Source organism: Typopeltis vanoorti, chromosome 22 (assembly GCF_054136105.1).
Source record: "Typopeltis vanoorti isolate ZY-2024b chromosome 22, IOZ_Tvanoo_1.0, whole genome shotgun sequence".
Classification (NCBI taxonomy): domain Eukaryota; kingdom Metazoa; phylum Arthropoda; class Arachnida; order Uropygi; family Thelyphonidae; genus Typopeltis; species Typopeltis vanoorti.
The window spans coordinates 87092697-87106115 of NC_143570.1; the positions used below are offsets into that span (position 1 = coordinate 87092697).

At 35.4% G+C, this 13419-nt stretch overlaps 1 protein-coding gene across 4 annotated transcripts in view; it reads left to right on the forward strand.

Annotated features, from left to right (window-relative positions):
- LOC150094543 (putative polypeptide N-acetylgalactosaminyltransferase 9) overlaps positions 1-13419 on the forward strand; it is a 668509-nt gene that overhangs the window by 637716 nt on the left and 17374 nt on the right. For all 4 annotated transcript variants that reach the window (XM_090412397.1, XM_090412399.1, XM_090412398.1 and 1 more), the window contains 2 exons: positions 1937-2065; positions 10805-10915. In XM_090412397.1, coding sequence (XP_090268523.1) covers positions 1937-2065; positions 10805-10915 — 240 coding nt within the window. The remainder of the gene's footprint in view (positions 1-1936; positions 2066-10804; positions 10916-13419) is intronic.

Sequence of the window (13419 nt, forward strand, 5' to 3'; positions counted from 1 at the left end):
AATTGTCCCGTAATTTGTGGATTACGGGACAATTCTGTTTTATGTTTAACATTCCCATTCTTAAACATAAAACGTAATTGCCAAGAAATCGATATTAGTTATTGATCATAAAATTGTCTTATTAATTGACAATACTGACATGTTGCGAGAATAGTGCAACTAGCAGACATTGTAATAACTAAGCACGGCTTATTTGATATGACACAGATCTGTTATGAAACGTAATTAGTTTTATTATTTTATATGCCTTTAAAATGCCAAAGAGAAAGTTTTCTCACAGAAAAGCTAAGGACTGAATACCCTTTTATTATATACCATGTAATTGTGATGGCAAAGTTGACGAGAAAGTGAAATGTACCCAGTGTAATGCAATATTCAGCATACAACAAGGTGGTCGGTCAGACATCATGCAGCACATCGCTGCGAAGAGACACAAATTAGCAGAAAATGCAAGTGTAAGTAGTAAAGTGTCAGATTAATTTTCTAAAAAAACAATGGGTGAAATGGAAAGAAATCTTGCAGCTGTTAAGCTACATTTTCATATCATGTATGCATGCACAACCAGAGTTTCAGTTCGATGGACTGCACGTCAAAAATAATCCAGAAACTATATGACAGAAAGTTCACTTGTGGTCAAAGGAAGACTCGAGCTATAATTGTGAGTGTATTAGCACCTTATGCAATGGCTGTTTTCAGAAACTAACTTGAGAAAGCTAGTTTCTGAAAACTAGCTTTCTATGTGTCAATAATGATAGACAGTTCTAACCACAGTGCTTTGAAAATAGTTCCAGTTCGATACTTCATACCAGAAGAGGCCATCAAAACTATGGTTCTGGAATTTTTAGATTTACCGTGTGAAACTGCAGACCAACTTACAGAATATAATAAATTTAGTTTAATCCTTTATCCAAGTGTGAGCAAACAAAGTTTGCACCTGAAAGTATCTTCAGGACTAGGGTAAGGTGGTACAACACCAGGGCACTTCTTGCAAAGGTGGAGCAAGCTACCAACACTCCTATCTCAGTATCTCCCATAATGCAAAACACATCTCCTTGCGGATATGTCTAATGTTATGCATTAAGGGAAGGGCCACAACCCAGACTAGTTTCTTGGTGATCTTGCACTGATTTACATTTGTTCACTGCTTCTGTGTTACTCATGAGAAGTTGAGGCCAGACTTTTTTTCCTTTCATTGTTTTTTTAGGTGTTTTTCTTTAACATAAAGGGATTGGTTATATTATCACATATATGACCAATTGCTTCCTTTTATAACGAATACATTTTAATTTAATGAAACGTGCACTGGTTTTTTTTTTAGCAAGTGCCAATAACTGTTATTAATTAAAATGGTTTAGTTTAATTTATTTATTTTATTTATTCTTATGGCAAAAGGAATACAAAGTAGCTACATTGTCCAGTCCAGAAAGCCAGTCCAGGGCATTATCCATCACCTCGTGGATGTCCTGGAGGCCACCACCATGAAATTGGCACCTTGGGCAGTCATTCACAATATGAGTGATCGTCTGGGCCACGGGGACTGAGACAGCCTTCCCATGCCCCCTCCCCCACCAGCAGTGTTACCCTTGTGGTACATTGCTGGTGCTTCAGCCACAAGAAGTCCCAGAGATGTAACACCGGTAACATGAACCTAATGTCTCTAACCAGGCATTCAAAGGTACCAAGCCTCCTGGACCACTTGCAGCAACCATGATAAATACTTAGTTTAATGCAGTGGCTCTTTGGTCGTGATACATCCTCTTATGTTTTAAAAGGTCATGGTATCTGTATTGTAGTTAGAAAAATGATGAACAAAGGTGGCTTTGTTGTATAATACTATCTGCATTAATCTAATTAAATATAGTATAATCAATGCCTCATCTTTTTATTTTTTGTGTGTGCGTGTGTGTATATTTATTTATTTATTTATTTATTTCAGGGTGATTATGGTGATATATCCTCTAGAAAAGAGCTAAGGAAGAAGTTAAAATGTAAACCCTTTGAGTGGTATTTAAAGAATATATATCCAGAACTTTTTATACCAGGGGAAGCTGTGGCATCTGGAGAAGTGAGTTTGCTGTTTTTTTCTTCATAAATGGAATTTACCCATGACAAAATACTCATTACCTTGAGTGTTTTGTCATGGCTGTCAATCTAAAGTAGCAGTATTAATTCAGAGGACATACCCACACTTTAGCTAAAAATGGCCTGAGAAATGTACAAAATAAATATTGAAATGAATTTGTAGCTCAAAGATAATGCCACACAAGTTTTAAATTAGATAAGATTTTTAAAAAACTATTGTCAATATTTCCTAAACCGTCCTACTAAAATGCAACATTTCACTCCTCTGTAAGAGGTACTGCAGCTAAAACAAAACAGTAACATTAGGCTGAAAATTCATGGAGTTGCTAGATTCATTGCACGAGATGTCACTGAACACTGTTAAGTCTTTTACACAACTCAAAAAACATCTGTTAATATTTAGATAATGTAACAAAGATAGTGTACTTTGACTGGACATAAGAAATATTTATCATAAAGGCTTTCAACTGAAGGCAATAATAAGTTTAGTTTAATCCTTTATCCAAGTGTGAGCAAACCAAGTTTGCGCCTGAAAGTATCTTCAGGACTAGGGTAAGGTAGTGCAACACCAGGCAACTCGTTGCAAAGGTGGAGAAAGCTCTCATCACTCCTATCTCAGTATCTCCCATAATGCAAAGCACATCTCCTTGCAGATATGTGTAATGCTATGCATTAAGGCAAGGGCCACTACCCAAATGGGTAGTGGCCCTTGGGAGATACTGAGATAGGAGTGATGAGATATTTCTCCACCTTTGAGATATTTCTCCACCTGGTGTTGCACTACCTTACCCCGGTCCTGAAGATACTTTCAGGCGCAAACTTTGTTTGCTCACACTTGGATAAAGGATTAAACTAAACTTATTATAATCTAACCAAGTGAAAAATAAACTTTCAACAACTGAAGGCGAGTTGTTAGTCATACCATAGTGACAAGAATACTGTAGACCAGCTGAAAAAAGAAAACACACACATGGAATAACAGACACAGGTCGGTTAATCCTACCTCCATAGCCTGCTATGCAGGTAGGATTAACCATTACCATGAATTAAGTTTGTAAACTACCAGTTGTATTATCATAAGCTAAATCTAGCAGTGCAATATGTGTTATAAATTGTTGAGAATAAAAAAGTAGCCACTTTTACACTGCTAGAGTGAATTATTGTGCTTCTACGTTGTTGCAGAATATTGATTATATATCACATTTTTAAATGGAGGGGTGAAATATTAGGAAAAAAAAACCTCTTTGCTTTTAGCTATATTACACCCAGGTGTTTGTATACTGTTACTACCCATGCCATTTATAAAAGCACTTCTGTGTATGTTGCTTTTTTATTTGAATGAAATTGCAAAAGTGCAAATTAAATTTCTAAAAGTTTCAGTTCAATTTAGATCAGGCATTGTGATAATACTCCTCTAGCTAGGTGCTTGCGTTGGGTAACAAAGGTAACAGATTTAAAATATTTTAACATCAGAAAAGGGATAGCATTATATAATTGATTTTCACTGCTTGTTTGATGATACTGACAGTTCACTATTTTCATTTTGTTCTTGCTTATTATAACAGCATGCTTCATTACACCAAGAAGTTTTTATCATTCCTTGCAGCATGATATTGTTCACTGGTTTTTTTTAGTAAACAAATTTAATAAATCTCTGGAAGTAATTTAAAACCATTTTATTTCAAAAGCATACATAGATATGCCATTACACCAGAAATGTTTAAAAGAAATTATTATCAAAACCATTTTACGTAAAGGTGTCTAGACATCTGTATAATTATATGTTCAGTATTTTACAACTTCTGCTTAGAATGAATTCCAGATTGTGAAAAGCAATGTAAATAAAAAGCTTATTTTGTAAAAGTATTATTATAATTGCAGCTCATTATCAGTTGAATATGCTACTATCTCTTCAAAAATTATATAATTTTTTTTTATAACAAGTTGCTAGAAATTACAAGTTTAGGATTAACATTTGAAAGGTCTTAAATGTTTTAGCACATAAAAAAAACTTTTTTTCCTTAGTAGTTATTATTAAGAGAGACCTCCAGGTAGTCAAGGACTCCTTGAGGGAGGCCGCGTTATCTGCACTAGCTGTCATACCTGTTCATAAATTCTTTCACACTACTTGCACACACCAATATCCAGTGGCAGTCCATTCCAATCACGTACCACTCTATGAGAGAAAAATGTAGCCCTCACTCCTTAATTTCATTCATCTTCAACTTCTAAGAATACCCTCGCATCCTTTCCCCACCCTCCATAAAATGAAAAATGACATCTAATAATATCCTGTAAGACTGCTTTCATGAGTTTGTAAGTCTCAGTCATATCACCCCTCTTTCTCCGGTTTGCTAGTGTCTACAGTCTATAAATTCTCATTCTGTCAGTAATTCAGTATTTCACGATCCTGATATCATTTTTATGACTCCCCTTTAGACTTTCTCCACTGTAGAATCACCATTGAAACCAGGAGACCAGACCCGCACATAATAGGCAAAGTAAGGGCTTACCATGGCCTTGTAAAGAGGCAAAATGACTTTCTTATCTTTACATATCAAAGTTTGTTTTGGCATTGCAATTATTCTCTGAGTTGCATTTGCAACATGGCTCTTGGACCTCAACTTCCTATCTACAAAAACTCCAGGATCCCTTGTATGATTGGTTTCTTCCAGCCTGTGTGAAATGGTAAGAAATCATCTGAACCTGAATCAGATCAGACAATTTAAGACATGTATGTCAATACCCAAGCTTTGGGAAGTGATCACTATTAATTGTTCATAAGTTTTTAATTAATAATTATATTAAATCAAATTATCATAATTTTTCATTTGAACTCGATTAGTGTAATGTATTATTTCAGCTGTGAGTGAGACATGAGTTAATATATACATGATTTTTAATTCATCTTTTGAATGTAGTTAATGGTCTATCTCCTTGATGATGTCATCTATGTAATGTTGGATCAAATACATTGGAGTTTTTGAATCAATTCTATATAAATTTTTTTTTGCATGTGTAAGCCATGAAACTTAGTTTAATATAATATGACACCGGATATCTCATCACATCAAAGTGCATGACTTTACGTACACTAACATTGAACAGATAGTTATTTTTACATGCCCACAATTCCAGCTTATTCAAATCATTCCAAGTACTGCATATTGGCTATACTCCTGATTACCTATCTTTGCATCATCAGCAAAGATAGGTAGGATAAAAAAGTTTATATATACCGCATTTGACATGCAGTACAGTAACCCCCCTAGTTACAAAAATAATGCGTTCCGTAAACCTTTACGTAATTTGAATTTTATGTAAGTTGAATTTGTAAATTGCTTAAGTGTAACTTTGTAAGAAACTGCAATATTTATTATTATTATATGTGTGTATATATAGATATGTACAGTATATTATTTACACAGTATTATTTTATAAATGAAACATCATGCAGCAGTATTTACTCAGATATAAACTATAAAAGCATGAAAAATATATAAAAGAATATAAAAACAAACTGAAATAACACTTTTCAAATAAAAAAATGTCTTTAGCTCTGCAGTGAGAGAGTCGGCGCTGGTAGTGGATGGTTGTGAAGAGAAATGCTGTTCTCTGGCAACTTCTACCCCTTTCGATGTTGAAGGCTGAGTGTAGTCAGGGTCGTCTGAGTTGTCATCTTGACGTTGTTGTGAGCGGCATCCCACAAACATGTCTAGAGTAGATTGTGTGGTCACACGCTTTTTGTCATCGTAGATGGCCTTGTAGTTAGACATATCGGAATGGATATGGCGGCTAACATTCTCGAACCGCTCGGTGTTCGGATCCATCGATTCTAATTTTGCTAGCGGCATGTCTATCAGGTTAAAAGCCTCGGCTAGTCCCTTTGTTGTAAATTTCTTAACGTCTGGAGTTAGCGGTTCAATTGGCATAATATTTTCTTCAGAATTTCAGAATGCCTCCAACTGAATAACATCGTCATTAGTAAGCTCTTCATTGTGACTCAAAAGAAGCTCATTAATGTCAATATTATCCACTTCCAGCTCTAATTGCTCTGTCAGTTGCACACACGTCTCCATCGCTTGCTGTAATTCTTGTGTCAACTCAACAACTGCATCAGTCATTGTCTGCTATCCTTCCTTTAAACGATTTTGCACCATTTCTGAACAGAGTTTCTTCCACACAGCATTCATTGTTGTCCGCTTGACTTCATCCCATGCCACCCCGATGTTTTTGATAGCGTCAAGGATATTATAATTCTTCCAGAAATCACGTAGAGTAATGCCCTCACCACAATCAAGGCCATTGATACAGTGGCGTATCTGTGGCGTATGGAAAAGCATACGCCACAGATAGTAGGCTTTGAAAGGCACAATAGCACCTTGATCCATAGGTTGCAATAGTGCGGTGGTTCTAGGAGATATGTGAACAACTTTTACATCAGAATGAAAGTCATCCAACTCTTCTGGGTGGCTGGGGGCATTGTCCAGGAGGAGAAGCACTTTAAACGGGATTCCTTGGCACAATATTCCTTCATCTGGGGAATGAAGTAGTTATTGAACCAGTCTGCAAACAGCACACGTGTAACCCAAGCCTTGGTATTGGATTTCCAGATTACGGGCAGCCTACTCAGGTCAGTGTTCTTAAAGGCCCGTGGTCTTTGGGAATAGTACACTGTAAGCGGTTTAAGTTTCAAGTCCACCTGAAGTGTTGCCGCCAATCATTACAGTGATCCTATCTTTTGCGACCTTGAATCCGGGCATAGATTTTTCCTCTTTTGCAATAAATGTCCCTGTTGGCATCCTCTTCCAAAACAGAGCCATTTCATCAACATTAAATATTTGCTCAGGCAAATATTCCTCCTCCTGAATCATTTCTGCCAGAAGTTCGGGAAATTTACTTGCTCCGTCTGTATCTGCACTTGCTGCCTCACCCGTGACTTTGATGCTATGTAGATTTGTACGCTTCTTGAATCATTCGAACCATCTAGCACTAGCTTTAAATGCACTCTCCATGTCTGTGATGCCCTCCTTCTCTTGTAAATCTTTATGTAAAGACCTAGCCTTCTCCTGGATAATCAGAAAACTCAATGGTATCCGTTTCTATATCAGATTCTCGATCCAGTGAGACAACAATTTCTCCATCTCTGAAATCGGGTCCAGCCTCTTCTTGGTAATGATTGTGCCCTTCAACATTACCGCACCTTTCATGCTTTCAACAATGCAAACTTTATCCTTCACTATCATATTCACTGTTGAAATAGGTCGATTTATATCCAGAGCTATTGTTGATATAATTTTCCCGTCTTCATACATACGAATTATTTTCAACTTTTCTTCTAAACTAATTGCAGACCTTTGTTTTTTAGATTTATTACCAGCGCATTCGGTTTTGTGTTTTGAATCCATTTTAAGGGTAAATAAACAACAAATACTAACAGTGATAAACAAGTGACTAAACTAACTGCGTGAGGCATGGACTACTGACGGGTCAGGGAAAGGAGGAATTGTTTATGGAGTCCTTATTTCTAATTGGTAGGTTTTAGTTTGAATGTTACGGCTTTTGCGCACTTGCCCTCTGCTGCTGTTGGTGTTTACCGGTAACCTGTCACTGCCTGTTACTATTTGTTACATTTGCTGTGAATGCCAAGTCTAGTTAACATTATGTCGTTGCATGCTGCAATGGATGTCAAGGACGCAAAAGCCATAAACATGTTCATGCACGCTAGTAGTTGTAATTTTCAAGATTTATTACGTAATTGTGAATTTGTGTAAGTCAGGGGGTTACTGTATACACAAACTATATACTGCATGTTAAATCCTTTCCAGTGTCATTAATATATAGATTGAATTACAATGGACCAAGAATCTTGCAGATTTGCATCACTTTTATATTCACCAGTCAGCCATCCTCATATCCATGTCAATATTTCATAATCAAACTCCATATTCTCCATTTTATGTGATAGTCTTTTCATGCTGTATTCTGTCAAAAGCTTTAGCAAAATCCAAAAGTATCATGGTATATATCCATTCCTCTTGTCTAATTCAGCAGTAATATTATTACATAATGTGAGCAAGTTGCTCAAACATTATCTTCCCTTTGTAAACCTGTGCTGTTCACAAAGTATAGTTTCTCTGTTGACTTATTTCTGTATGCATGCCCTAACCAATCATTACTGCCACTCTGGAGACACTGATAGGTTGATAGTTGGATATATCAGTCTTTTCATAATCCTTGTGTAATGGGATTACCATACATTCTTTCCAGTTTTGTGGAATCTTCCCTGTTCTGAGACTTAAATTATATAGGCTGTTCAAAGGAATAGCCACTTGCTGAACACTATTTTGGCATCCTTGCTAATATTCCATCAGATCCTATTGCAGAATTCGTATTCATATTGTGCAACAGCTCGAGTACCTCCTCCTTACACACCTGAGTTTCTTCATCCAGTGAAAAGGTAACAGTGAGCTCTCTGTTGCATACACCAGGTCGATAACTTTTACCAAAAAATCTACTGATCAGTTCAACAATTCACCAACATACTACAATTGATTTCAGTAGAGTTATTTTCTTATACTTGCAACATAACAATATAATTCTTTTGGGTTGTCTTTAGCTTGCAGTGCCAGTTTCTTTTCATACTCAGACTTAGCTTTCTGGCCTGCTGCTTAAAATTTTCATAACTAATTTTATAATCATTATGCATGGTATTATATTACATCAACATCTTTTTCTTATGAATCTCTTGCTTAATTAGATTAACTTAGTTTCTTCTTTGAACTATAGAGACACAATCTGATATTGCATCATTAAGTATTTTTTTAAATGCTTCCCATGCACTATCAATAACCTTGTCATCCAACATCTGATACCACAGCACAGAACACAGCATACTTCTCAGGTGGTCACGATTTCCTGATTTGTAGTTCAGCATATTAACTTTTCTGAATGGAACATTGATAACTTGTCACTTCCCAAGTGAATACTACAGATCATTGTCACCACCCGGGGAAGAATAGTTAAATCTTTAACTGAAATCCCCTCTGACGCTATAATCAGATCTAATACTGTTTGACCTTGAGTTCCTTCTGTCACATTCTGCTTGAGAAAGTTGTTTTGCAACAGCCCAATAAATTCAGTTTCATTCTAATGAAATCTCACAGCTATCCAATAAATGTTTAGATAATTAAAGTCCACTATTATGTTTCCCATCCATTATCTTTATTTGGTAATTCATTTCTTCGTTGATCCACTAGGTCTGTAATAACACCCCACTATGTATTTGGTCTTTTTTGGCTTCAATCTCACTGTTACTAGTATTGCGTAGGTCTCGACTCTAACTAATTTAAATTCCTTTAAAATCATTAGCAGCACATCTTTACTTCTTCCATCCTGTCTATCCTTCCTAAAAATACTGTATTCAAGCTAAATTAATTGAAACTTGATGGCCAGTGGAAGTATATTTAATTATTTCAACATAATTTTTAATCTGAATACAGTGTTTTAGTAGTGAGGTAATTGGATCTGCATTAGATTTAAAAAGTATGCTGAAATAATTAGGATTTAGTGTGTAATTTAATGAACCACAATTGCCATATGATAAGCTTGAAAGTGTTTGATATTATCCATTAGAAAGATATTTAACTGGTGGATTGAGAATCATTTTGTGTGCCTTAGGAAACTTTAACTATCATACATTTCCACAGTTCATTTCTGTATGCCCAGCATAAAGTGATATTTCCTGAATGATCAGGAAAAATTGAATTTGATATGACAGGAAGTTAGGGTATATGCTTAAAGATTATTGGAGAAGCTCATGAAAACTGTAGCGGTAGAGAGGGACTAGAGATCCCAAATATGTTTTTCGTCCTTGGTAGTATAAGCTGTGAAGGGTTCAATTACATTTAAAGCTTAATAGGGATATCCAATGTTAGGCTAAATCCTTTACTCATTCAGCAGACTCCTTAAAGATTATAATGCAAATAATTGATACAGTTCCAATGTGAGTGTTTAATGAACAAAACAAATGTCTAATAATACTCATTTAAAAAATGAATAAAACTTAGTTAATTATTATCCATGGATATCTGTTTATTCTGTTAAACATGAGTGATAATTGAATGTAAATATCAATATCCCTACCAGTTTAGTTGCAAAAGAAAAAATGACAGGTTTATTATTTAGTATTTGTGTTGACTTATTCTGATTTATGTAATAAGTAGATGATCTCTCTACTGGTTGGTTGATGCCATTGCAGTTTTCTTATTTATAATAGATAGCCAAATTTCACTGTTGCAAACTAATGAAATGTCCCAACCAAGCCCCATAGGTATAATCCTATCCTAAGAGAAATTTACTATAAGAAATTATTCCTTTAAGTTCCCATGAGTTTGCTTTAGCAACAATATTTAAGTTTCTGCTATGTGATCATTTGGTACACTTTTTTTTTTTTACTAATGTAATACTGGGCTTCTGACCCAATGTTCAGTTTTCACCTTTTTATAATGTTCTTATCAATTATCCTTGGTTATTTCTTAGCCAAATGTATGTATATGCTAATAATTGAGAATGTAACCAACTAATTTATGCCTGATATGTAGTATGAAAGTTGTCCACTAAGTGCAAAAAATATATAGCTATTTCAAAATTTTTAAATAATATGGTTATCAAATTTTATATACATGTTTTAATTTTCTTTCTTATTATGCCACTCAACTAGGTTCGTAATGTAGGAATGGGATCTGGTACGTGCCTTGATAGTCCAGCTCGACGAGATGATTTGCATAAACCTGTTGGCTTATACCCTTGTCACGGGCAAGGTGGAAATCAGGTAATATTAGAGTAACTGTTTTGTTTTCTGAAATTTCATCATCATCAAATTCCTGACATGTCCCCTCAAGGGGAGTACAGAATATGATAGTACTACATGAAAAATTTACATCATTACTAACTTCCTACAATGTTCCTCCAAATCAATCTATTAATCTTATATTTCTATCTTCTTCTAAGGCACTTTTTACCATATCAATCCACCTATATCTTGGTCTTCCTCTGGGTCTTTTTCCTGCCAACCTGGCAGAGAACACTTGTTTTACTAATCTTTCCTCTTCCATTCTGTTTAAGTGACCATACCACCTGAGATTAGCTCAGCTAACACATTCCTGGATGCTAATAATATTAAGTTCTTTTCTAATATCCTCTTTTTTAATATGGCATTGCCACTGATGCCATCTGTTCACCCCTCTAATCTTTCTCAGGACTCATATCTGCAGTCTCTAGTCTTTGGTCAAGTGTTTTACTTCTACCCCAGCTCTTAGATCCATAAGTTAAAATTGGTTTGAACACTGTCTTGTATACAGCTAATTTAGTGTTTTGACTAATTTCGCTCTTATTCCATATAAATTGATTCAGTTGACTTCCTACCATACCAGCTTTGTTGATCCTGTTGTCTAGTTCCATATTTAATTTACCATCTTCACTAAAAATCGTGCCTAAGTAGCTGAAATGTTTTATTTGTTCAATAGGTTCTCCATTCACAATGCAGTTGATATTTTCAATGCTTCTGCCTATTTTCATTGTCTTTGTCTTGTTATTGCTGACCTTTATACCATATCTATTACAACAGTTATTCAATTTAGTCAGGGAATCTTGTAGACTTGTAGCAGATGTATTTAGAAGTATAAGATCATCCACATAAAGCAAAGAGCTGACATTAACATCTCTGATTTTGATATCAGATTTAATACCACTTTCCTTCAAAATGTGATCCATATGGATAATGTATATCCTTGTCTGACACCAGATTTAACATTAAACATTTTCCTGTACTTCCTTCAATTCTAACCTCTGACTTATATCAAGCAATACTTAGTCTTTATTTGAGTTGTGAGTCAGCAGTTAGAATTGAAGGAAGTACAGGAAGATGGTTTAATGTTAAATCTGGTGTGAGACAAGGATGTACATTATCCCCTCTGTTATTCATTATCTATATGGATCACATTATGAAGGAATGTGGTATTAAACCTGATATCAAAATTGGAGATGTTAATGTCAGCTCTTTGCTTTATGCGGATGATGTTATACTTCTAATAAATCCGCTACAAGTCTGCAAGATTCCCTGACTAAATTGAATAACTGTTGTAATAGATATGGTATGAAGGTCAGCAATAAAAAGACAAAGACAATGAAAATAGGCAGAATCATTAAAAATGTCAACTGTGTTGTGAATGGAGAACCAGTGGAACAAGTAAAACATTTCAGCTACTTAGGCACAATTTTTACTGAAGATGGTAAACTAAATATAGAAATAGACAACAGAATCAGCAAAGCTGGTATGGTGGGAAGTCAAATAAATAAATTCATATGGAATAAGAAAGAAATTAGTCGGAACACTAAATTAGCAGTATACAAGACTGTGTTCAAACCAATTTTAACTTATGGATCTGAGAGCTGGGTCAGAAGTAAAACACTTGACCAAAGACTAGAGACCGCAGATATGAGAGTCCTGAGAAAGATTAGAGGCTTGAACAGATGGCATCAATGGCAATATCATATTAAAAATGAGGATATTAGGAAAGAACTTGACATTGTCAGCATCCAGGAATGCGTTAGCAGAGCTAATCTCAGATGGTATGGTCACTTAAATAGAATGGGAGAGGAAAGATTAGCAAAACAAGTGTTCTCTGCCAGGTTGGCAGGAAAACGACCCAGAGGAAGACCAAGATATAGGTGGATTGATACGGTACAAAGTGCCTTAGACGATAGAAATATAAGATCTGATAATGTTGGAGTCTTAACAAGTAACAGACTGATTTGGAGGAAAATTGTAGATAGGAAGTTAGTAATGATGTAATTTTTTCATGTAGTACTGTCATATCCTGTACACCCCTTGAGGGTACATGGCAGGAATTTGATGATGATGATGATGACTTACAATTCAAATAAAGACTAAGTATTGCTTGATATAATGCCGCACTGACACCATACACTTGTAGCATTTTGAATAGCCTCTCTCTCTTGGCACTTGTCATATGCTTTTACCAGATCTACAAAACTTAAATGCAGATCTTTGTTATATTCCCATGATTTCTCAACTATTTGTCATAAAGTGAAAATTTGATCCTGACGCCTCTATTTGGCCTGAATCCCGCTTGTTCTTTACCAAACTTCCCTTTCACAATCATTCTCAACCGTTTCTAAAGTATACTGGCATAAATCTTGCCAGGAACATGCAGTAGAGAAATACCTCCGTAATTCTCACATTCGGTTTTATTTCCTTTTATATATATGGGTACTATGAGAGCTCTACTCCAATCATCTGGAATTCGTCCCTCT